The 20,112-nt window shown below is 38.8% G+C and overlaps 1 protein-coding gene across 1 annotated transcript; it reads left to right on the top strand.

Moving 5' to 3' along the window:
- Positions 1 to 257: 257 nt before the first annotated feature.
- On the top strand, positions 258 to 18,548 carry LOC136259395 (kelch domain-containing protein 1-like). Its single transcript, XM_066052888.1, has 5 exons — positions 258 to 849; positions 6,404 to 6,558; positions 9,224 to 9,448; positions 13,720 to 13,876; positions 18,308 to 18,548. The coding sequence occupies exons 1-5, from the start codon at positions 336 to 338 to the stop codon at positions 18,490 to 18,492; spliced, it is 1,236 nt and encodes a 411-aa protein (XP_065908960.1). The 5' UTR covers positions 258 to 335; the 3' UTR covers positions 18,493 to 18,548.
- The last annotated feature ends 1,564 nt before the right edge of the window (positions 18,549 to 20,112 follow it).

Genomic DNA, 20,112 nt, shown 5'->3' with positions numbered 1-20,112 from the left:
TGCGCCTGGTTAAAAAAATTTTAACGCGTGACGTCATTCTGCAACCTAACGCACAGGGCGCTTATCAAATCATTTCTAGGGGCAAATATTTCGAGGTTGAGCAATGTTGCTAAAAACAAAAATTTCGCGGATTTGCAAACACTCGGAGTACTCCCAAAATGTATTAGACTATATGGAGGTCAAGGATAAAATTTTTTGCAGATAACCCGCAAAACCGCGAAATCAGCGAAAATTTCCCCCCTCGAAATATTTAGGCTATACGGTATGAAGCGCCGCCAGCGAGTCTGATTACGCCTCAAGCCAGAGGGCCTAGGCCTCAATTTACGTCGTGTAATATGACTAACGAGATAAGCGTTGACATATGGAAAGTTCAATCCCGGTCAGTCCCAGCAGCATGTGTACACGACAACAAGGTGTACTACTGGAGAGGAATCATTGATGATTGTGGAATACCGTTTGCCACCTCAGACAACACGACTGACGAAGTAGATGTGTTTGATATCTCCACTGGAACGTGGACGGTTCATGTTACAAAAGGCTCTATTCCAAAGGGTGAATTATGCGTTCCCATGTGTGCCATATGGAATCAATTATTTGTGTTTGGTGGATGGAGGGGAAGGCAGAGGCGACCACAGTTCAACAACAATGCTATACATAGTCTAAATTTGAATACAATGATATGGGAGTATTTAGTGGCAAGTAATCCACAAGAGTCTCCAATGGTTAAGGGCATGTGTGGTATGGTGGAACATGATGGGATGCTGTGTATCTTTGGAGGAGAAGGGATTAACGAAGATCAGAAAACTGATGGACTGACCAATGAACTTCATGTGTTTGACCCAATGTCAAGTAAGTAACTCCAGGTATAACATTTATGGTACAGCATTAGCTTATATCATATCAAAACATTTGTAAGATATTCTGGATTTCCGAATAGGTTACGCCTGTTTCATATAAAATAACACTGTCTTCTAAACAAGGCGCCATAACTTTCGTGCACTCTGGTTGACAGACATGAAGTTTGGCTTATCAGATTCCTTGATGAAAGGGAATTCGATTCAAGTATAAGTTCTTTGTATAGTAACGAAGTTGAAGCTAAAAAGCAGCCTTGTCCTACAAAATTTACGTGTTCAGAATGCCCGTAAAAACATGTGTTTTTCAACATATCTCTGTAAACTAACCTGTTTAACAATTTTTACGGTGGTCGGAGTCTTATTAAGCATCCTTCACTGCATAGAGTGATACCAAACTTAGCAAATTTGGTTGAGGATAACAACTTGTAAATTGGGGTTTAATTACATTAGTATTTGTATTTAATTGCAAATTTTGAGTAATTGTATTAGTAATTGTAGTTTGGGAACTGGATGTATTTGTAATTGAATACTTTCCTAATGTATTTAAATACTTACAATTGCTTCAAATACTTTTGCTACAATAAGATGGTAAAATCAAATGAACCTTTGATCATAAAGAGTGCGAGATCAGCTATGCATAGCTTGTCGACACCTTTGGTCCACACTACTTTCAAGTGTATATTTCACTGGATTCATAAGCAGTTACCTATCCTTTGAAGTTGACTGTTGAAATACTTTTTAGTATTGCAGGGAAAATATTTCTACCTGAGAGATGTAGAGTAAAGGATAAAAGATCTGAAGAACTGATGTATTAGATGCAATCAATAGTGACATTATAATATATTTTAATTTAAAAATGAAGTAGGGATCTATACAATAAAAAGTAGTGAAACAAGAGATGAATGATGGTATTACAACATAGCTCGATGGGAAAGTCCCTACTTTGGCACATTAGCTATAATTTTGCTCAATGCCAAAGTAGGGACTTTCCTATCGAACTATGCTGTAATACCATCATTCATCTCTTGTTTCACTACTTTTTATTGCATAGATCCCTACTTCATTTTTAAATTAACAATTTTTAAAATACTAGTTTGTTTAGTTTTTTGTTGTAGCACAGCTAGCTAGTTACAGCTTATTAAAGTATGTACTGTGCCAAAATTGGAAGCACATAGGCCCGTAGTAGCGTGCATAGCTTACCTTTGATCGTAGTAGCAGTGGCGTTCAGATCTATGAACTGCCTCAGTACGATGGTCCGCGTTCTATTCACCCCAGCCAAAAGTTGTTCTAACGAACAGGTCCTTTCAGTTGTCTGGAGCTTAGTCTCAACTAACAGGATGAACTCGAGTACTATCCAATCACAAGAATCACTGACTCGTTGATCTCGCCGTCTGGCACTGAGTGGCTAGGTCAGTGTGTTCAGAGGAACAAGCCGTTGAGTATCAGTCCGTCTCAAATCTCTTCGTCAATTGCAGTCCAGGCATTGGCAAAAGTCGAAGTGACAACTCAGCAGCAGGGCTGGCCTTAGTATTTTGGAGGCCCTAGGCAAAGCCAAAGCTAGAGCCCCCTCCCTAACAGTCAAAACCATTTGTAGGGCCTTTATATACATTTATAAGCTTGTTATGCAAAACAGCATGGACTGCACAGCTCTATGTAGCTACGCTAGCTATACATGCATGTATGGCTGCTGTTTTTGCAGCTTTATTTCTATCCTAGAAGTGTTTGTGTAACTTATAATATACAGATATCTTTACAGCTCTATAGCACTGTATGGCAATCTTCCAGCTCTTCAGCTAGCTCATCTTGAGACCTTTACAATCGAAGAACTAGTGCCTCACCCGTTCAATCATGAACAATACTTCACTGTAATCTTAGTGCCAATTTCCATCCAGTGTAGCTACTACAGAACCACGCAGTTGCACCAAATCAGAAGTGCGAAACAAAGGATGCGCCAAAGCAGCACAGTCAAGATGCACCAAATGGCGAACAGCCAAGCTACAACAAACCACGGCTAATAGTAGTGTACACCTTTTCCTAAGTAATGTACAACTCACATGCATTGGTCGCAATACAAACAGACACTATAAGAAATCCATGTCTCTCCTATGCTCCAAACCGTCACAACACTGTCTCTCCATAATAGGTTTTAAATACTCACTATCACATGAATCAGTTCTGCACGTGAGTAAAACAATAGAGAATATTCCTGCGTGCTTTTGTTATGACGATGTAAGTGCTTATCCTGTAATGATATAAGTTGATAAAAGGCTATTCATAGCCTGGGAATACCTAGAACTGTCCCACTAGTGTATGGCTGCATAAGGGAAATTGGCTGTATGAATAGCATTTTATTATATATAGATGTGCATGCAATCCGTAAGCCTGAGGCCTCTTTTTTGGTGCTCGGAGGCCCCCTCAGCCCTGAGGCCCTAGGAAGGCTGCCTACCCTGCCTAAGGTTAAGGCCGGCTCTGTTCAGCAACCTTAATGTTTCACGTGCAACACTTGAAATTGTAAGCGCCCCGCTCTTTCAGCAGCATAAGCGCCTTCTGAAATAATTTTGTGGTGTCTACAGAAAAGTGTTGATACGGAAAATTAATGCCTCCGTATGGTTTTGATGCTTGAAGAAGAAGACAACCAACCTGATTGAAGATAAAAGGAAAGAAAAGGTGCACAGGGCGTACACTCGTCAGAACCCCAAAAGGCACATCCCACCAGTGAGTTTGTTGTTGTGGCGTAAAATGGTGACCATGCGCTGCTTCGTTTGGGCTCTAGGCTTGCGACTGTGGTCAGGTAGTGAGTGAGGCAGTGAGTGAGGCAGTGAGACTAAAATAGGAGTTTTTGGCGATTTTTAAAAATTTTATATCCGGCCACCTGTAAGTGTTTTGTTGTATTTAATGCTGTTTTATGTATTACATGGACTAGTACTATTCCGTAAAGGTGATCTTCGCTGCGTAAAATGTCTGTAGGATGATTTTTAAAGGCAGAATTTTGGGCAGCTCGTGAAACATTCACCACGATCCCTACTTAAACGGTACGACCGTACCGTTTGATACATATACCTCCTGTACATGCATAGAGGCTATGGTAGAGCTGGCATGTACCTAACAATTTAATCTCAATAGTAACAGTGTTAACAAAAATTAATAAATGCAACTAGCATGTGTACAGCATAGATACTAAATTAGAGAATTTAAATTGTATTTAAATACTATGGAAAGTATTTGTATTTAAATACTATCCTGACCAAAGTATTTGCATTTGTATTTGGAAATTTATAGTATTTGTATTTAAATACTATGCAATGTATTTGGACCCAAGTCTGCCAAGCAGGTGGGCACCAAGATAATTAAATTTTCCAATAGGTTAATGTATGGAACGCGTATTATGTCATCATCAGTAGTAAATAACTGTTGCTATGGCAACATTTTCCCATTTGTACGGTTGGCATTGGATAGAGAAATTCAAGGGCTTTCTTTTGTTGTATGGTGTGCTGTAGAGATTTTGTGAGTTAAAGGTTGTAAATTAGTGTTTTTGTATGTAGTGTAAAATACATGTATTTTGTATTGGACAACGAATGACAAGGAATGATGAGATTTTATGATCAGCCTATTTACCAAGCTGGGGTTTCAAAAAAGATATTAAACAGATATTAGATTTTTTAAATGCATAATTCGGTTTAACCAAGTGTTTTGAAATTATGTTGACCACCTGAAAATGCTTGATTTGATAAATCCGATACATATGTTTTGATAAATTGATAAGTGGTGTGTATGTAGGAACATTCACCGTAAGTGTATTGCCTTGGCAAGAGTAGTGACACCATTATTGTGTTATAAAGACAATCTTATACATGCAGCTCTGAACATGGAACATACAGTAGTAGCTGAAAAAATAGTGGTATGACATAGACCATATGCACTGCCAAAAACATTCTGTTGACACGTGATATTTTAATATGTCATGACGGTGAATAAATGCAGTCTAATGTAAATTCAAATCTCAGGAAATAGACCACTTATTAGTGCTTCTTCTGGAATGATAGATTCGTCTACCTGTATAGCAGATAAACTGAAAAGAGGAGCCCTGTCTGTAGTGTTAGTGGCAAGTTATACCTCGACTCGAGCCGCATTTACTACCGGTACTTTTGTATGGGATTTATGATAGTCGTTCACTGTCAAAATTCTTGGACCAGGAGCTTATAAGCGCCTTTGGCGCTTATAAGCTCCTGATGCCACTAATCAATGCAAATTGATCATTTTTTGTTTAACAATAGATCATGCAGATGGGTTTATTAATAGGGGCTTTGTTTAGACATGAAGCACAGGTTTATCAGCACAATTTATGCGAGTACGAGGAAAGATTTTATATTCAAGTAGGGGTCATACAGTAGAAATAAAAACTAATGAAGTGCTACTTATAGGGACATATAACCCTTCATTCATGGTTATAGCTATCTGTAGGGATTATATACTGATACATAACTGCAGGTGAAGGCAACTTCCCTAGCTGTATTGCTAATTATTTCCCCAACCCCATAATTGAATTAAAGTTTCTTTTGGTTGTTACCCCCGAATCGACACCTTGCACTGTCAGCGAAAAGAAATAGGATACAAAGGACAAAGCTACAAGTCCACAATGCAAGCATTGTACAGTGTACTGCAGTATGCCAAAAGGCATTTGTAAACATCTAACAGAGAATAAATCAAGGCATGTAGCCTTAGCTGTTGGGAATCAGTACATCAAGTAGAAATTCTGTTAAATATAATAAAATTCTTAGAAGCTTTTTGGGCCACTCTGAAGGCACATTTAGCCACATTTCGTATGTAGATTGGGCTACATCTGGGCAGCAATTATATAGACGTTAAGGCCGAAATCGATTTTGGGGATCAATTAATACTAGCGTGATTAGTATGCAAGACTTGGATTTTGCTAAGAAAACCACTCAGACAAGAGAGCCACGCTGCCCTACGAGTTGAAAAATGTTGGGCTAAGATAAGAAGTAGTGTTATAGCTTATTTGACAATCATTTCCACACGTTTCCAAATATGGACCACACCCCCATCACGAAGTAACCACTCTGCAAGCAAGCTTACTGTACCTATCTAGGCCTTTAATAAACTCCGTAATTATTCCATAAACAATTCAATAGCTCAGATTAAAACGTTAAACTTGCGTAACCAAAATTCTCTATGATTTGTCCGTTCATCATAACCAAATGTAACTGGAGCATACTAGGTGCTGACCCACAATCGAAATTTTTTGGCATGCATATATATATATATATATATCCAGTGGTTGCACTTGTTTTGGCTTGGGTGATTGATCACCCTGTGCAAGCTATCAGCCTGATACGGATGGGAAGTGTTACATATTAGTTGTAACATGGGGCTTTCATGCTTTGCCTGAAATGTATGCCCTCGGGCAGTTGGGCATACATTTCAAGCAAATACCTCATGCCCATGCATGTTGCAACTATTACATTGATATGATTAATTACGAACCTCATATTTTCATTACAAGCTGTAAGTTCCTATGACATTTTTTGTAGAGATGTGGTCAAAACCAGCTATTACTGGAGTGCCACCACTTCCCTGTGCCCGTTTTACAATGACCAAGATTGATTCCCACAGAGCACTGATCTTTGGTGGCACTCACTTAATGGGCCCATCATCAGAGATACACATATTGGACATGAATTCTTGGGTGAGTTCGATATGATTAATACTGTACATGTGTTGTGTATGGCAAATTACCCCCAAAATGCACATGGTTTACTTATTATCTCTCTATATAATAGTTAGACGTCGAGAACCAGGATTCTACGGGATTTAGAAAACTCGAAGGCCCTGGGCTGTAGCGCCCGAGCGTAGCGAGGGCGCTACTAAGGGCCTGAGGGTTTTCTAAATCCCGTAGAACACAGTGGTTCTTGACGTCTAACTTATTTAGACTACAACTCGTTATTGTACCTTGAATTGACAGCTGCTTGTAAATGGGAAATGTATGGCTAATTACTAGAAACAAGCCCTCTACACCCTACATGGCGGGACCTCAGCGTGGCTGTTGCTACCCGTTTAAACGCCCATGCGTTGCCAATGTTACAGGCGCGTGCTATGTATCGAAGTACTGGACTCAGCGACTGGACTACAACTCATTGTTGCTGTTGTTGTGCCCCGACAGCTGCTTGTAAGCAAGTAATGTAGTGTTGATTAGTACAAACAAGCCCATAATACCTCCCTCTAATTCAGTAGGGCTGTTACTAGCCATTTAAACGCCCATGCGTTGCCAATGTTACAGGCGCGTAATTATCGTGTTTCGTATCGCCTCAGAGCGTGGTCTCTATTGGACATGACCGTGGCTCTACGAGATTTAGAGACCACGTTTTCAGCCAATCAAATTTCAGTATCAAACTTGTTGTAGTCTAAATATAATGAACTCTGATATGGTGTATGTACTGTACTAGTATATTAAAAATTATAAATTTAAAAATGAAGTAGGAATCCAAGCGATAAAAAGTAGTGAAACAAGAGATGAACAATGGTAGCTATTACAGTATAGCTCAGTGGGAAATCCCTACTTTGGCATGGTATAACAATTATTTTGTGTTCAATGCCAAAGTAGGGATTTCCCACTGAGCTATACTGTAATAGCTACCATTGTTCATCTCTTGTTTCACTACTTTTTATCGCTTGGATTCCTACTTCATTTTTAAATTTATAATTTTTAATATACTAGTTTGTTTAGTTTTTTGATAAACCATATAGCTAGCTATAAACATGTGACTGTTCTATTAGGGTGACTGCTGTATTAGAGTATCTTGAGTCAGCCTGCAAAGATGTGTGCTTGCTCCAAAAAGGGGTGTGGTCATCGTGTTTCGATCGATTCCTAGTATTAGACTAGAGAATCTCGAATCCGAGCTTGAATCAGCCTACCAACTTGAAGGTGCATGGTCACAAATACAGCTAGCGTAAAAGGGGCGTGGTCATCATGGTATAGATCGATAATACGCAGAATAAAGAATGGACGTGATGTTGTGACCTACGTATTGTGGAGTACTGGTACCTCCGTACAGTAGCGTAGTCTAAGTTCCTTAAATAATTTTGTGGCATCTATTATGCTGCTTAAAGAAAGTGTTGATATGGAAAATTAATGCCTCGATATGGTTTCGTTGGATAAGATAAGCAGCCTGATTGAAGATAAAAGAAAAGACAAGGCGTACACTCGTCAGAACCCCAAAAGGCACATCCCACCGTTGAGTTTGTTGTTGTGGCGTAAATGGTGACCATGCACTGCTTCGTTTGGGCTCTAGGCTTGCAACTGTGGTCAGTGAGTGAGTGAGTGAGTGAGTGAGTGAGTGAGTGAGTGAGTGAGTGAGTGAGTGAGTGAGTGAGTGAGTGAGTGAGTGAGTGAGTGAGTGAGTGAGTGAGTGAGTGAGTGAGTGAGTGAGTGAGTGAGTGAGTGAGTGAGTGAGTGAGTGAGTGAGTGAGGCAGTGAGGCAGTGAGACGAAATTTCGAGTTTTTACGATTTTTAAAAAATTCTATATCCAGCCGCCAGTAAGCATTTTCTTGTTTTTAATGCTAAATTTGATGCTAGATGGACTAATATTATTCCGTAAAAGTGATTTTCGTAGTGTAAGAAGTTTCTAAGCTGGTTTTTAAAAGGCGAGATTTTTGGCGGCTCGTATCATTTCGGGGGGATTCCTACTTAAACAGTACACTACCGTACTGTTTGATATGACAAAGAGTCAATTATCTGATTTGCATCCATTGGAGGAAGGTAACTGAAAAGTGTGTAAAATCAAATGTACAGTACTTTGTAACAATTCACCTGCAGCTGCTGACCAAGACTGTAATTGAACAGTCATTTTGGCATTTGGATAATTGTAGTTGGATGTTTGGATATTCAACTTCTACTCTATAAATGTACAGTACATGTACAGTACATTACAGTTCTCTACATGCCATATGGTATATGATTAAGCCTTAAAAATACAGTACAACCCCATTGGTGCCTGGTTGATGGACCAGAATAAGAAACCCTGCTGGCATGAGGATCTAATACCCAGAGTAGTTTCCTCCCTTATCCTAATGGCTTTCTTCTAATAGGTTAGCTAGGCCAAGTCACCAGCAAAGCCTATGACCACATCCACGTGTAGGCCATGTGGTGCCCCCACCGGCTGTCCTCTGCAGCAACAGGGTACAGTACTTCTTAGAATCCATCTTTTCATTGCATATACAATGTATGTATACACGTACTGTCGGAATACGTATACATGTACTGTCAAAAATAGGGACCATAACCATTGACTTATGCTTGTACAACTGATTACATGCAGTAGCTACCATTCCTGTATGTTCTTTTCTCTCTTAGCACTGGAGTGGAGCAATTGGTAGACTAAAACCTGAGGATCCATGGCCAGCTTGCAGGCAGTACCACAGTACATGTTGCCTGGTCAACCCCTCATCTGTTGGCCATGATATTGGAAATGAGAAACAGCTAAGCCAAAAGGTGCTAGTACTTTGGGGTGTGGATCACTTTTTGACAACAGTAGATGATGCTTGGATACTAGATGTTGATACACTGCAGTGGACAAAGGTACGTACATATTTTGGATTAATGTTCCGAAATTCTCAGATAAGAGCTAAGTATCTTACTAGTACAATTGAAAATTATTATTTTGAAAATGAAGTAGGGTTCCAACGATAGAATAGTAGTGAAACAATATATAATCTATGTTATGCAGAAATGAAGTCATTTAAACTTCCTTTTATGTACATTAGGTACTTTCCTCTCTGTATCATTAACTCTTGGTAAATGTTTAGTAGGTCAAGATACCCTAATAGAGCAGTCATAATAGTGCAGTAATTAAAGCACACAGATAAACTGCTGAAATTACTTTGATAGTCTAATTTTTAAAATTTCCTAGAAATATGGTTGGCATGCTTTGCGTGCTAGTATGCTGCTTTGTATCCTTTACTCCTACATAAATGTACAGTGTTATGTACTATAGCTCATGATTTTACGGGGTTTTAGGGAACCAACTTGATGTTGTTGTTGTTTTATTTTGTTGTTTTTAAACCAAACGTGTACCCACAGCCGGCCAAAGGCCAGCTGTGGGCGCGCACCTGGTTTACTAAAATTGTTTTCATAAAAAAAGTGTGTGTGTGTGTGTGTGTACCTACCTATCTACCTATGTTTGTCCGTATGCACCCACGTGGGCAAAATCGTTAAATGGAAAAGCAGGTAAAAGTTAAATGAGTCTGTATTTAAACTTCCGCACAGGTAAACTTTGCTCTGAGGCGGTTTCTTTCGGTGGTCTGAAATACGGGTGTGGTGACTCTCCTCCGACTTAGTGAATTACCTTCCCTTCGGGTTTTACAGGCGTTTAACAACTGAAAAACAACTGTGCAGGCCTCGTAGACTACCAGGAATAGCCTATCCCTTCGAGTTGGAAAGGGGGGCGTATCCCCTACGTACGCGAACGAAAATGAAGAGCAGCTTTGAGGCTTTGTCAAGAGAATTTGTGGAAAAAAACATGATAGTCAAACTATAAAACAGTTTAGAAGATACTTCTGTGCGTAATGTGTTGATAAAAGTGGTTTGTTTAACAAGCGCTTCCTTAGCAGCGCATAGCAACGTAATTGAAGAATTACGAAAATTTTGTAAATTACAAAATACGAAAATTACAATAAAATAATTATGTATTATTGTACAACCAAAAACCTATGTAATACTTAATTAATAACTTAATTCCAGATAAGTTAGCTAGCTGCATGGCGCCTGGTTTTTAGAAGTAGCACAACATCAACTTGTTTTTTGTTTGTTTGTTTTGTTGTTTTTTTACTATAGCAAAACCTCACAATACATACTTATTAAGGCTGAAACGAATAGTATGAATATTCGTTATTCGTTTGTCAAGAAATATTCGTATCCGTTAAGAAATATTCGTTAATCAGACAATTACATGTTTAACCTTGAAAAGCTTCTAAAAACTGAAAGCTGTCATTTTAAAACTGTAATTCATCATCTTTTAAAGACAAATACATGTATGTAAAGAACTTTTAAATTTTTACTTGTAGTCTAGTTGTTAACTAATCATGTACACTTTACTCAATTTGAGGTCTGTAAATTACATAATAATATTTAATAATAAGTTGTGGTAGTAATCAAGGTGATTTTGTCCCTTATAAGCATCTAGTTACACAAAAAATTCTTAAAGAATAATTCGTTAATTCGTTCAAGAATATTCGGATTCTTAAAATTTGATATTTGTTTCATCCCTAATACTTATACAATTAAAATGTTAGCTACACACAAAACGCTGAACCATACGGTACGGTAGTACTGTATAGTAGGGATCGTGCAAAACTGGGCTTTTCCAGCCCAAAATATCACCCTAAAACCAGCCTTCATGACAACTTGGCGGTATTGGTTAGGTACAGCCAAGCCCAAAAATGTCTTCAGATTAACCCCAAATCCTTTCAAAAAGTTTCTATAAATTTTCTATTTAATAGAATTTTATTCTGACTAACCGATGCCTTTAGCCAAGCATAACTCGACAATGGATATAGCTACGGGCTTGATTTCTTCACTGTTCGACGTTGCTTTGTCCCGAGATGTGCCTTTTCACCAACCGCAGTATGTACAATGCATGCATCATGGACTTTCCTTTGTACCCAGTTCTTTTCGCTGACAATGCAAGGTGTTCATTTATTCGCGATAACGGTGCATTAGTGCTAATAATTTATTTAGTATGTGCTGCTGGACTTTCTGTGCTGGCCGGTACTCAGGCCGGTACGTTTGTTTCTCGTGTGTTTGAGTTCAACTGATTGTTCCAGATGACAGGTGGAGGATAAGAACTCGTTCTTAGCAAAGTACTGTAGAACAGGCCACGTGCTGATTAGTTGACACGGTTTAATTGCTTGTCTAAGTTCTTTGTACTAAGGTATGAACACTGTTAATTGTTTGTTTCTCATGTGTTTGTGTTCAACTGACTGCTACAGATGACGGGTGGAGGATAAGAACTCGTTTTTAGCAAAGTAGAACAGGCACGTGCTGATTAGTTAGCACAGTTTAATTGCTTGTGTTTCTCATTAACGAACTGCTTTGCTGCCCGTGTAAGTTGTACTAAGGTGTTCAATCTATGAACATTATTAATTGTTTGTTTCTTGTGTGTTTGAGTTCAACTGACTGTTCCAGACGACAGGTGGATAATAAGTCGTTCTTAGCAAAGTAGAACGGGCATGTGCTGATCAGTCTCGTGTGTTTGAGTTCAACTATCTGTTCCAGACGATGCCAGGGTGGATAAAATATCATTTTTAGCAAAGTAGAGCAGAACCTTACTGGCACCGTTTCACAATGCTTTACTGTGTAAGTTCTTTGTCTAAGCTATTTCATTCTATGAACACTGATGTACTGGCCTGTATGCCCAGCTTGTTACAATTGAGATTGGTTGCTCAGAGTATACACCTGCGACGATGACCAACTTATCTCATGCATGCAAGTTACCATTAAGTCATTGTTTGATCAAGCTGCCAGAATTGCAATATTCTGCTCATACTGACAGAATTTTCAGTGCTTGCTCCTCGGATCTGTGGGATCTGTCAGATCTAATTAATTTAATTGATGAATGTGTGTGTTTTGTTTCTTTTGTGTGTGTGTGTGTTTGCCTTGCCAGGGCTCCAGCTACTTTGAAGCTTGGTACCCCTGCATCTAGGTCGCTTATTTTATTTCCTGTACACTTGTCTTAAACCATATAAGATATATGTATAAATCAATCAATTAAATCAATTGTTGCAGAATATCAGTACACCAATCTACAGTATGTGCAAAATTACAGTTTATGTTCAACATCAAAAAAAAAATTGATGGCATCTTCTTTGATTGACTTCCCATAGCTACATCAAATCATCTTTATGAAACAAACTAGTTACAACAGTTCTATAAAAAGAACAGAAACAAATATAAGAAAAAATTAGGAATTTTAAACTAGAGTAGGGATCAACTAGAGTATAGTGCACCAATAAAAAGTATCGTAACAAGCTTGAGTTGGTATATTATGACAGCAAATCACTGTAACACAGAAAGAAGTGAATATTCCTACTGTGCATTTCAATTATGGAAACTCCACAGCACAGTATGGATATTCAATTCTTTTTGTGTTACAGTAATTTGCTGTCATAATATACCAACTCAAGCTTGTTACAATACTTTTTATTGGTGCAAGTTGATCCCTACTCTAGTTTAAAATTTCTAATTTTTTCTTATACTTGTATCTTTTAGTACAGTGCGCCAGCCAGAAACGTCTTGCAAAATCATATCAGCTGGAAGGCCATTCCATATATCGGCAGCTGTAGCAAGTCAACTGCGCTTGAATCTGTCTAGTGTTCTAAAGTTACAGGGGTTAACAAAAATGTAAGTGTTCAGCTGGGTCCCAGAAGTGAAGACGATGAGATCTGCAATGAATTGGATTATCAAGTAACTGTGGGCAATAACCAGGTAAGTTTCCACGTCCCTCTCCATCTAATAAATGGCAAACCAGTCCCATAATAGCAGCATGTCAATGCTAAAAGAGGGGTTGAAAAACAGATGAGCATGTTCACTCAATGCGGGATTGCAAGTCATCAAGTCGGTGTAAATGAGTATTAGCTGCTCCCGAATAGTTTAGGTTCATCAAATTTCTGCATGCAAAGAAGGCTGGTAGAGAAATTGGTACATAAACCATTTAGCTAGTTACTGTATTATCAAGTATTATGGGTGTTTGAAATTTGTTCCTGATAATATCATATTGCTGGAAGAGTTATTTTACTACACTCACTGTATTCCCCTTCTGTGTTCATCACGTATTTGTGTGTGTTTTTTTGTAGTTTGACTACCCAATAAACCATGGCCCTAGGGTTGGTGCAGCTATATCTCCTCTCTATGGTACCACTTCAGCCTGTGATACACAAGTATTGTGTTTTGGTGGACTATTCAGGCCACATGGTGAAGAACTAGTTGCAAATGTTACTGTTATGGAGTTCGGTATGTTTATACACCTACTAATACTACTTTGTGTATACACACCTTTATGTGAGTATGTATACTATTTTAAGATGTTTTATAGTTTAGTTGAAAAAATGAGATGTTGATATAGTTCCGATTACATAGACATAAGTTAGTATCCACAATCTAAATCAACTTCAATCAATTCCCTTACCACTGTTCTATCACACTCAGCCATAGCTTGCCATGACCTCAAATCCTTTGCTCGCTGAAATGCCCTCAGTGTTTACGATAGAAGCTCTCTGGCCAACTCACTGCTTCTATGTTATTGTCTGAAACACTTAGACACTGGCAATAGGCATCTTTGAGGATTTAAAGTCATAGGTGACATCAATCATTATCTTGGCTGCACCTTGGTAATTATTGATGTCACCTCGGCTTTTACATCCTTGAAGACATCTATTACGAGTGTCTAACTATTACTTAGGAGATCGATTTATTTAATTGTGGAAGCATCACAACGCACTTTTTCCAACTTTTAATTGAGGCATGAAGAGTACAAGAATTAAGTATGTATACACATCATAAACAGTGTCACATTGACAAGCCTAATGCAAACACCGGTGAGTGCCCATTGTCAATGGCACATGTAGCAGCTGTTTAATGAAATAACCAAATACTGTATGTTAAAAAAGGACATAAGGCCACTATTTGGTGATATTCCAAATGCACTGTAGAGTGTGGGTGGGTCATTACCATTATCCATAGTACTTTTAGCTAGCTAGACTTATTTTCATACCTCTATACTCTCCAGGGCCTGATACTCTCTGTATAACAGGCAACTTGCTAACTTAGCTAACTCAACATAGCTAGTTTTGTTGCAACTATCCTCTATTAGATGTACCTACATATACCGTATACCCGGAAATTTTCGCGGTACGTATATTTCACAGATATGAACCTTCCGTGGATTTTCACGATTTTAATTTCACGGATGCCAAGAACTTTCGCATTTTTAATTTCACGCAAAAAGGTGATTACCGAGAGATTTTTGTTTAACCACATGGCGAAGACATCGACAACGAAAGATCTTGATTTCTACTTCAAGCGTCATACTGATGGCCAAAGTGCATCCTTACCTACCAGTATATCGCAGGCAACGATTGACACTGTAAACCGAGAAGTGGGGGCGATTGTAGGAAATGACAGCACGAGTGGCAGAAACACATGAGGTGAATATATAAAAGTGACAGACGAAGAGAGAGCCATCGTTGGGGAACATGCTGCTAAACACGGAACTGCAGCTGCTATGCGTTTTTTCAAGCAAGATAAGCATTTTCCAAATTTGAAGGAAGCTACGGTACCGCCCAAACGCAACGTCGCACTCGCTCGCACACACAACTTTGCTCGAGATTTTAAAAATCGCTAATTAAGGGGCGTGGCAACTGTTTCGCTCGTGAGACAACGTGGCAGCTGATTCATTCACAAGAATCACGAGCAAAGCAGTTGCCACGCCCCATAATTAGCGATTTTAAAATCTCGAGCAAAATTGTATGTGCGAGCAAGTGCGACGTTGCACTTGGCTGTACTGTGCATGGATGGAAGAATCTATATCTCAGAGAACTTCGTATCCAGAGTCAGGGCAGGAAACGTGATGCCCTGCCAGTCCAAATCGAAGTGCTACCATCAAAGCGTCGAGGAAGGCCCCTTCTTCTTGGAGAAAAGTGGGAAGACGAGGTAAAATCATTCGTGAAACTCCAGCGTGACAAAGGTCTGTTGTCAATACACAAACTGTAATGGCTACCGCTGTGGGTGTAATTGTGAGTCACGATGCCAATGTTCTCGCTGAAAATGGTGGCCATATAGATATAACTAAAAGCTGGGCAACACGGTTTTTGGAAAGGATGAACATGGTCAAGCGAAAGGGGACAACCACAGCCAAAATACTTCCAACAGATTTTGAGAAGGTCAAGAAGCAGTATCTATCAGATATTTGTTCCATGGTAATAATGGAAGATATTCCTGAAGACCTCATCATTAATTGGGACCAGACTGGCCTAAAGTATGTGCCAGTATCAGACTGGACATTTGCTGAAAAGGGGTCCAAGCGAGTCGAAATTGCTGGTCTGGATGACAAGCGTCAGATCACTGTATTGCTGACATGTACAATGAGTGGTAAATTACTTCCTACCCAGGTGATCTATGCCGGTAAAATCCCAGCTTGTTTACCCAAAGTTGCATATCCCAAAAATTGGTATTTGACCTACACTGAGAACCACTGGTCTAATGAACAGACTATGTTGGAGTACTTGCACAACATTTTGATACCGTATGTAAATGCGAAGCGTGCAGAATTGAAGCTTGGTCAGACACATTCTTGTCTTGTACTGTTTGACACCTTCAAAGGCCAGACAACACCTAACTTTTTGAAAGTTTTGGAGTAAAACAACATCCTTGCAGTAGAGGTTCCTCCCAATTGCACAGATCGGCTGCAGCCGCTTGATCTAGCCGTTAATAAGCCACTGAAAGATCAGATGAAAAGACAATTTCATCACTGGTATTCTAAGGAAGTTGAGAAGAGAGTAAAAAATGCTACAACTGAAGATGGCAATGTGATTGATTTGAAGCTTAGCCAGTTAAAACCCCTTGGATTTAAATGGCTTACGGAGGCCTGTGCATATGTGGAGCAGAATGATTTTATAAAGAATGGGTTTGTTGAAGCTGGAATTACTGAAACCTTATCTTCATGTGTAGCTTCAGTATAAATACCAGTGCTGTAACCTTGACTGTAAATTTAGAAATTGTGACTAGCTATAATTACATGAGACATTAATAAGAATTATGTACAAAGTTCAGAGTTCATAATTTTATGGGGTAGTTGGGAATACTTCAAGTTTCAATTCTGACAAGCAGTGGACGAGCTGATCACGCATTGCCGATTCTTTATACGTAGGTCATCTTTATCGGGTCCTTACCATATGCATTGGCAATTGCATATAATCCACATTCATGTCCTCCCTGCTGTTTCTGAACATTTCTTAGAACAGTAATATTGCTGGCTGCGCATCGAAATTGTTTTCTAACAAAAGAAACAGCTTGATCACTCCATCTGATATCAGCTGAATCGTATACTAGGACTTTCTTTCCTGAAGCCCCTATGGTTGTAGCACAAACCCAGTGGTCTCCTTCAATATGAAAAATCTGTATAGCATTTTCAGTTGATTCTTTATGTGGTTTATCTTGCAACAAGGTTAATCGTAATCCATTAATTTTGGGAAAGGTCATCTTTAGTAGTCTCTGAGCTGCATTGATATGCTTATCGGAGAGCTTCTCACTAATGGTCAACAAATGTTTATCAACAGTAGTCAAAGATGTATCTTTAATCTTAACCCATGTGACATTGCTCTCTTGTGGTTCTGGAGGAAAGTCATTGTCTACTGGCTCAGTTTTTACCAGCGTAGCTACACAAGGCATACTAGTAGATGTAGATGTTGTATCAACTGTCATTTGGATCATTGGACTATCTTTGTCAGACTTGTCATTAACACCGTCAGTATCTGCAACTAAAGAACACGAGTTTTAAGAATTTTCTAACATGCATTGCATATGCACCTTCAATTCCACCAAGACCATCTTGAATGTTCAGAATTAAGCCGGTAATGGGCTTTCTTTATTTCCACCTGTAAATCTGTACATGCAGGGTATTTCTACACCACCTTGCACTAAATCAACAGAGTATCTTGGTGGTCCAGTCACAGAGGCTAAAATATTGCCACCCTGCCTTAGAAAAAGGATGCAAATGCACGAAATTGTACGAGGAACATGACCCACTGTACCAGTACCAGCTTTCTTTAGCACCACAGCATAGGGGTCGTGATCATTTCTTTCTTCGCGTTCACAACGCACAATTTCACCCATGAAAGGATTTGGCCAAACGTCCTTGTAGACGTGATATCCACGAATAGCAGTGTAATTATTATGGAGAGTAAACGTTGCCAACATTTCTTCTGGTACACACGAGGTTACACGTGTTGAATCTCCGTGTCTCCTTAATAACGCTCACGTAACCACAGAGACCCAAATTTTCACGTGATAAATTTTCACGGTAGCTTAAGTAACCATGAAAATTACGTAGCACGAAAATTTCCGGGTATACGGTAGTTGTCCTTCATCACTTGATCAGTTCCACTCAAGGATCAACCTTTTACTTGCAAACTTCATTACACCAATCTTTCACATTCTCTGGGCTACATTGTGTAAGGTAGCTACTGTACTAGTGCAGCAATCTTTAAAACTGAACTGCACATCCTCAATATTTGGTTAGTCAGATGAAATAATCGTTAAATCTCAAATAATTGGGAAGTGCATGCAGGCACTGATAAAAAGCAGAAAATCATTAAATAGTGGCCTAATGATACTTTGAGTGCTGTAATGCAGTTACCTGAATGTATACTTCTCTCACATTTATAGGAATAAAACCACTATCTACTTGCTGTATGAAGTTTATTGTGGACCATATGGATATGTTCCAACACAAGCTCCATTACCTGCCATCTCATCTGGTGGCCACTCTACTTTGTTATGAAAAACTAAAACATTCTCTCAACAATTGTTTTCTGACAGCTCAAAATGTTTACTACATGTATGATGACTGAAAAGAATTAGTGTTAATTATATAATGAGAAAAGTTAGTCACAGTTGGAATTTTGAAGGGAATTTACCAACCAATGTGTATATTGTTCATTGTAGGGTAATTAACTGTGTGCATAGAATTTCTTATAAGGCATAACTGGATTTTCTGATGTGCTGTCACAGTACAAGCGTAGTTTAACACATACTTGTTCTTGACACTTTGGTGTTGTTCGTGTACGTGTACATGGATAGCATGCATGCAGTAGCATACAAGCATAGTTTAGCACATACTTGTTCTTGACACTTTGGTATTATTCATGAACATGTACATGGATAGCATGCATGTGGTAGGTGTACATTATGTGATTGCACATGGATATTGTTGATCTCTCAACCATAGAGAAAATGACTAGCTACAGTACAGTTGCTCATAACTGTCCAGTAAATTCCATTATCTGCCCACAATGAAATATTCAATTATGTCCAAGGGTTATGCGTGACAGTTAACTGCAACCTGTTTATGCTTAAAATCAGAACACAGTGCACAATTTTGAGGGTGTATCCATTCATTGAACTGGACTACTGGACTCAAAAAAATTTGTTTTGTAGCCAGACTTAACCACAGAAGTATTTTAGAAATCATGCCATTCACCACAAGACATGAAACTTATTAACAAAAAAAAACTACACCAAACCTCAGTGTAGTTCGTTTTCACAAATGTATCATTTGCTTACCAGCAATGATACTGTGCACTGTTAACACTGCTAAACACATCTGTCTGTCTTTGTAAAGTAACACACTTTAACATAACATAGAGTCAGTTTTACACCTGCAATTATATTGAAATAATGTAGCATCATCTAGTCTTTCTGTAGTTTGCATATTCACTATAGAGTGACCATCTCCTCTGTTTTAAAATTAAATAGCAACAAGTGCAGTGTTCAGTTAGCAAGAGAAACGCTTCCCAATGCATACACTACTAGAGGTAAGGCTGTATCTTTACATGTAGTAACTAGTAAGTGTATTTAAGAATTCAACTTACTGATTATGAACTTATCATACCATACTAAAAATAGACTAGTTAACTGTATGTGCCTCTAACATGCAAGACAAGACACTGAGAACCCTGAGCATGTGGTTAAAGTAATGGTCGTGTGGTTATTGAAAGAAGGTTATTGAAAAAGAAACTAATCCAGCAGTCCAGTGAATGGATACACCCCATTTTTGAGTTGTACTCTTGCTACAATGCACAGGGTGTTGTTGAAGGTCACTAATTATTAATGTAAGTAGGGTAAAGGACAGTGGGTATATTGTTGCGAGGTCCAATTTTTGTGGGTGTGAAATCTGCGAGACACAATTGTGAACAATTTCTCTGTCTGTCTATCAGCAAAAAATTTTTGCAAGTTAACAATTTGCAAAATGTTAAAAGTTATTGCTGACCGTACCACCCCATAGAAGCGGTGTTCCTCCCAAATTGACAGGAAAGAATTTACTACAACAACTTTCTGTTGCACTGTGGCAAAGTAATGCTAAAATGATTTTAAGATATTGGGCCCTTCAAGACTGATGACGATAACAATCCCCTCTACCCTTAGTTATTTGTATTCCCCTTTTACTGTAGTAGTTGTATCAGGGCTGTTGT

Source organism: Dysidea avara, chromosome 1 (assembly GCF_963678975.1).
Source record: "Dysidea avara chromosome 1, odDysAvar1.4, whole genome shotgun sequence".
Lineage (NCBI taxonomy): Eukaryota > Metazoa > Porifera > Demospongiae > Dictyoceratida > Dysideidae > Dysidea > Dysidea avara.
This window is presented reverse-complemented; position numbering and strand designations above follow the sequence as displayed.

Bases quoted from the DNA above. Each gene is read 5' to 3' on its own strand.
- LOC136259395 (XM_066052888.1), top strand. From the start codon at position 336: ATGACTAACGAGATAAGCGTTGACATATGGAAAGTTCAATCCCGGTCA. The intron at 9,449-13,719 runs GTACGTACATAT...GTTTTTTTGTAG, and splicing joins ATACACTGCAGTGGACAAAG to TTTGACTACCCAATAAACCA. The intron at 13,877-18,307 runs GTATGTTTATAC...TCACATTTATAG, and splicing joins TGTTACTGTTATGGAGTTCG to GAATAAAACCACTATCTACT.